Source organism: Myotis brandtii, unplaced genomic scaffold (genome assembly GCF_000412655.1).
Source record: "Myotis brandtii unplaced genomic scaffold, ASM41265v1 scaffold2070, whole genome shotgun sequence".
NCBI classification, from domain to species: Eukaryota; Metazoa; Chordata; class Mammalia; order Chiroptera; family Vespertilionidae; genus Myotis; species Myotis brandtii.
Window position 1 is genome coordinate 126935 of NW_005357737.1, and position 6137 is coordinate 133071.

The following is a 6137-nucleotide window of genomic DNA, read 5'->3' on the forward strand; positions in this document are numbered from 1 at the left end:
CGTCTTCAATTAAACTGAGGGGTGATTGGATTCTAGTTCTGGGCTCATTTTAAAATATGTCATTTGGGGCAAATCTTTTCAGTTCTGGGTATCTCAACTTATTCAGCCATGAAGATGAAGGGCTAAGATCTAACTCACCCTCCCTCATGGGGGATGCAAACATCAGGGACTTCTAGGAGCTTTCTAACTTAAAGTGATCCCTCTATCCCTATCATAACAAAACATAAAATTATCTCTTCAAAAGATGGTTTCAATAAAAAACAATAAACTCTTTAACAAATAAGATTTCTGAAACTTGCTGTATGACTTTTGGGGCAGGCCTTGGTGAATAACATCATAATTCATGTTGGTATGTAACCTTCTTTGAAGGGCCAAGGAGGAATGAAAGTTGTGGTCAAGTCTTGTGATTTCTGAAGTGAGAGGCTCTGGTCTCAAGTGCACTTCTTGCCCCTTATTTTGGAGAGAGAGAGAGAGAGAGAGAGAGAGAGGCTGACTAAGTTATAAGTTGTGTCTGCCTTTAGGACTTTAACAGTAAAGACAGAAGAAAAACCAGGTGGGGTTTTTGTTGTTGTTTTCTTATTAAATATATTTTTATTGATTTTAGAGAGGAAGGGAGAGAGCTAGAAACATCAATGAGAGAGAATCATTGATGAACTGCCTCCTGCAGGCCACCCAGTGGGGATCCAGCCTGCAACCAAGCATATGCCCTTAACCTGAATCAAACCCACTAATCTTCAGTTCACAGGCCAAAGCTCTATCCACTGAGCCAAGCCAGCTAAGGTTACAGGCAGTGTTTTAATATAGCAGCAGCCGGGAGTTGGGAAAATGAGAAGAGAAAAGGCAGAAGGACGGGAGTTTAGAAACACTGCACTTATGTGTAATGAAAACTGGAGAGAACTGGGAACCCATTATCCAGGGGGTGGTAGAGTCGCCCCTCACCCAGCAGCCTGCATCTCCAGTCCTGGTGCTCCAGGCGGGTAAGCGGGCGGTTCCCTGCAAAGGGCCCAACAGGTCTTGGTGGGGATGCGGCCAGCATAGGCGCGCAGTCCCTTACCTTCCCCTCCTTGTTTCAGGATCAGCGAGTGTCCCAGGAAGGGGTAGGCACCCGAAATGCTGGGGATGGGCCTCATTTGCAGCCAGTTATGCGCATAGCTCGCCATCATCTGCAGGAAGCTCAGGGTGAGGGTGGCGCCCGCCAGGGAGACGGCGCTGAGCGCGCCCCAGAGCAGCAGCTTCTGCCCGACGTGCACCAGCCAGACTGCCACCATCGCGCCAGTGGTCGGCTCTGCAGTGGACTGAGACCCTGAACCTTGGGGCCCAGTGCTTGGTGCCAGGGCGTGGTCCAGCCCCTGCCTTTCAAGTGCGGGGCCTGGGAGGAGTCCCTGGGGGCCGGAGGGAGGTCCAGGAGGGCGGGGGAAGAGGTGGCGCCAGGCCCAATCGCCTCTCCCTCCTCCTGCAACCCTTAGGCACCAGCCCAGGCGCCCAGAGGGGGCCTTCCCGTGCAGGGACCGCCCAGCCCCCTCGGGACTGGGTTGGAGCCTCCCGGGCTTGGAAGAAAGCACCGCCAGGTTGTTGTGCAGACAAACGCCTAGTAACGCGCAAGGGCCTCTGTTTGGTTCAGCAGAAACGAAAGCCCGGAAGGCGGATTCTGAAGGCAGAGAGTGCTGAGAAGACACGGAGGCCCTTGAGTGGCGTGGGGAGGAGAATGGGGTGCAATTAGGGGCAACTTCAGGATGGAGAGGCGCACTGGGGCTGGGGTGCGCTGACTTCTGTTAACGGGGAGTGAGCGTACGTTTTAGAATGGAAGGGACGCCGGGTTGGAGGTTCGGTTTGGGGGGTTAGTTTTTCCCTGGCTGGGCGCCTGGCCTCATGATGCTCCCTTGCGCAATCTGTAGTGTCTTCTGCTCTCCTGGGACTGGCTGCGCGCGGGAGGTGGGGTGCATCTTGGCTGAGCATCAGGGCCATTTCAGGACAGCTCCCTACTCTGACCTGGGACTCCAACCTGAGGGAGCAGGTAAAGTTCGTCGTCAGGTCACCGGAGAGCTGAATCATGTTCTTGTGATCCCAATGGTTTCCAAATTATCCTCGGGACCAAGAGAATACGGGGGCGGGTAGGAGAGGATGAAGGGCAAGGTCTCTGGAAGTGGGAGAGATAAGAGATGCTGGCAGAGCGGGGGTTGGATAAAGGAACAGTAATTATGAAGTAACTCTCAAAAGACAAACCACTGAGCCTATGGAAGGAAGGAAGGGAAAGGGAATGATGGTGAGAAGGATGCCCCAATTCTGCCCATGGCTGTGTTCACTGACTAGGAATTTTCCTTCTTCAGGTAGCGGGACCCCAATCCTGACTCTGGTTCTCTTTTCTACAGGTGATCCTCCCTACAGAGGCGCTGGGCTAGGAGTGTCCCTCTGTAGGAGCAGGTCCATAGTGATCGGGAAGGTGCCAAGGAAGATGACCTATAGTGAGAAATGCCCTGGGTCCTACTTTGCTCAATTCCCTCCGTTTTACTGGCAGCTCTGGTACAGGTGGCAGGGCCTCTTCTGGGCAGGGAAAAACATCCTTAAGACTTTTCTCTGACTGATTTTTTTTAAGTCATCTATCTGTCCTGACATGGGAAAAGGTTCAAGAAATAGTAAGTGAAAGATAAACTTTTAAAGTTGCACAACAGAGTACATAATGTAATGCCATCTTTGGGGAGAAAAACTTTAGTTCTCTGCAGGTAGACTAATGTCTGGGAGGAAAAACATTGGTCTACCTTATGGGATGTCCACAGAGAAGAAGAACTTACATTCTTTATTTTATTCACTTTGATATTATTTCATCTGCTTAAGACTTTAAAATATACACTGAGTGGCCAGATTATTATGACCACCCCATCAGTACTTCATTGACACTTCCAAAAATACTGAATATTGAAAACTTCCTAAGAAAATACTGTCAAGGTTTTATTATTATTACTAGAGGCCCGTTGCATGAAGAGATTAGTGCAATAGCCCTTCCTTCCCCTGGCTGCCGGCACCGGTTTTCCTCCGGTACCTGGGACCCAGGCCTTCACTCTGGCCATAGCGGAGAAGCCAAGCCTCTTCAGTCTTCCCTCAATGCCTGCCTATGCAAATTAACCTGACATCTTTGTTGGGTTAATTTGCATACTCATTCTGATTGGATGGTTGGTGTAGCGGAGTGAAAACCAATTTGCATGTTTCTCTTTTATTAGTGTAGATCAGAGGTCCTCAAACTTTTTAAACAGGGGGCCAGTTCACTATCCCTCAGACCGTTGGAGGGCCGGACTATAATTTAAAAAAAACTATGAACAAATTCCTATACCACACTGCAGCGGCAAAAACACCCAGCAGGCTGGATAAATGTTTTCAGTGGGCCGCATGTGGCCTGAGGGCCATAGTTTGAGGACCCCTGGTGTAGATTATTTGCATAAGTAATTCACTTCATTGTACTGATGGGGTGGTCATAATAATCTGGCCACTCAGTGTATTTTCTTTAATATCTTTAAGTAGATCTCATCTCTCTAAAAGTGTATCATAGCTATTAACCTATGGGAGTTGTCTATATCTGACTCTCTGCTCATCTCTGTGGACAAAACAAGGAATATATAACCACGACCCTCAAGAAGTGGAGAAGGGGAAGAGCGGAGTGCTTCAGGCAGCAGCCAACATGAGCAGGAAGTGCTCCAAAGCAGAGAAGGGTATGATGGGTTCAAGAAAGTGTGCAGGGGACCCCTGCTTGGAGCACAGGGTGGTGGCTCAGGACCAGGACAAGACAATGTTAATGTTCACAAGGAGCATGGAGCCAGCTTGAATGGACCTTGACTCCCAGGCTTAGAAATTGTATCTTTATTTTGAAGGCAATTTGTGGGTGAGAAAGAGAGCACTGAGGATTTTTTGAAAAGGGACAATAAAACAAAGACTTGTCTCTTTGTTCCCTGAGTCATCATTCTAATCCTATTTCTTCCCTGATAGGAGCCAATGCCCCGAAATTTCAGACTAAACTGGTCAGATGGCCAAGCATGAGAGAAACCCATGGCGACACCCTTCTCTCCTGGCAACCAAGTTCACAGTGTTGCGCCTTCTAATGTCCACCCTGAAACATAATGAATCTCTGTGTAGGGAGCATGGCATTGCCAAGGTGAAGACGATCTACCTACATTTATCACTGCTTAGTCAGCTTCATGGCACTCATCCCACTGAGTAGGAAGTTGTCTCCTAACTTTGTTTCTTGAAGATTCTTTCTATATTAAAGGACAAACCACTTGGAAGATCTTTGCTCCTCTCCCCTGCTTGAAATACATGCCTTTCTTTGAAAGTGTCATAGGCCAGAATAAGTTATAAACCCCAGCAAAGCTTTGTAAATGTTAACACTTTGCTTTCCTTAAAATTTCTGTCACTTGGAAGGATTCCTAGTGTGGAAAAGATGTTTCATTTAGATTAAAAAAATAAATGCTGGCTAAATATAAAACTATATTTTTCACATGCTTATACATAGCAAATTATCAGGATAAAAGGACACTGTCATGAATTGTTGAATCACTAAGATCAGATAAAGTGCACTTTACATAAACAGTACAGTTTTATGGACAAGCATCATTAGTTCTATGTGACTACCCCCTAGTTCATACAATAGAACATGAAATCATATTGTATGTACTCTTTTGCATCTGTCTTCTTAAACTCAACATTATTCCTGTGAGAAGATTCTATATTGTGGTGTGTAGTATTTTTCATAACTGTGTATTATTCCATTGTTTGACTATACTTCAACTTATTAGCCATTTTGTGGCCAATGGTTGTTTCAGATGTCATATATACAGGGAATTTCAAAATAATGTATACACACTTTAACAGCTGATAGCTCAATTTTGAAAATGAAATGTATTTTAATAAACTCTGCCTTTACAATTATTGAAAGTGTGTGTATACACTGTACATTTTTGGAGACACCCTATATTTACATACATATACATGTATATCTTATTAATTCTGTTTCTATGGAGAATACTAACTACTATAATCGTCTTATTAAATGGATTCCTATTATTTGATGTTTTTGAGGCTATTATAAATAGTATTTTTATATTTTATTATCTAATTATTGTTAAGATGTAGAAATGCAAATGCATTTTATGTTGATTTGTATTCAATGAGCTTGCTAAAATCGCATACTGATATTTAAGTATATCTGTAGACTATTTTGGATTTTTTACCTACACAATGATGTTTTTTGTGAAGAATGAATTTTTTTCTTTTTTCCCAATTTTTAAGACCCTCTATATTTTAATCTGGCCCTATCAAGCTGGCTAGGACATCCTGTATAGTGATGAATAACTTTGGTGGCTAGCAGAATCTTTTTGCATTGCTTCTGCTCTCAGTGGGTATAGTTGAATATTTTACCTTCAAGTGTGAAGTTTGCTGTAGGGTTTTTTGTCCTCTAAATACCCATAAGCCAATGATAGTTGTTCCCTTCTATTCCTAGATTACTAGGAAATTTTATTATGAATGAATTTTTTCAAAGACTTTGTCTCTGTTTATTGAGAAAAGCATACGTTTGTTTTATTTGACATCATTTGTTCATTGATTATTTTTCACATGGTAGACCAAACTTGAATGCCTTACATAGATCTAATTTGGATGGTATTTATTACCCATTTCATACCTGCCTGATTCGATTTGCCACTAACTTGCTTAGGAGTGTATCATCTGTGTTCAGAGATGAGATTGGCCTATAACTTTCCTCTTTTTTTTTTTTGTAGTACCCTTATCAGTTTTTATATAAAGGTGATGCTAGCCTTATGAAATAACTTCCTATTATCTTGAAAAAATTTTATATGGGAGTTATTGATGCTATATTTTCCTTAAATATTTGGAAGAATTAACCCTGGAAGTCATCAGGACTTGGAGTTCTCTTTGAGAGAAAGATTTTAATTATAGATTTAAGTCTATAATGGATATAAACCTTTCCAGGTTTCTTATTTCTTCTTTGTATGGTGATAAGTAATACTTTTCAAGGAGTTTAAATATTTCATCTAAATTATCATACCAAAAATTAGTCATGTATACTGGTTAAATTCTAACATCTATAAGATCGATAGTGATATGCCCATTTTTATTCTTTGAAAAACTTTTCC

General features: G+C 43.2%; 1 protein-coding gene and 1 long non-coding RNA gene across 6 annotated transcripts in view; one reads left to right on the forward strand and one right to left on the reverse strand.

The window, feature by feature from the left end:
- The window catches only part of LOC102240725 (cytochrome P450 4V2), a 38770-nt gene extending 37421 nt beyond the window's left edge, over positions 1 to 1349 (reverse strand). For 2 of the 5 annotated variants that reach the window (XM_014539006.1, XM_014539005.1), the window contains exon 1: positions 1055 to 1344. In XM_014539006.1, the coding sequence (XP_014394492.1) occupies positions 1055 to 1268 (214 nt within the window). In that variant the 5' untranslated portion in view covers positions 1269 to 1344. Of the gene's footprint in view, positions 1 to 1054 lie in introns of all 5 variants that reach the window. The other 3 variants (XM_014539008.1, XM_014539009.1, XM_005865438.2) reach the window with 2 other exon arrangements.
- Positions 1350 to 2066: 717 nt separating this feature from the next.
- LOC106725968 lies at positions 2067 to 4615 on the forward strand. Its single transcript, XR_001361982.1, has 3 exons — positions 2067 to 2263; positions 2370 to 2633; positions 3976 to 4615. It is a non-coding gene; the product is annotated as an uncharacterized LOC106725968 (long non-coding RNA).
- The last annotated feature ends 1522 nt before the right edge of the window (positions 4616 to 6137 follow it).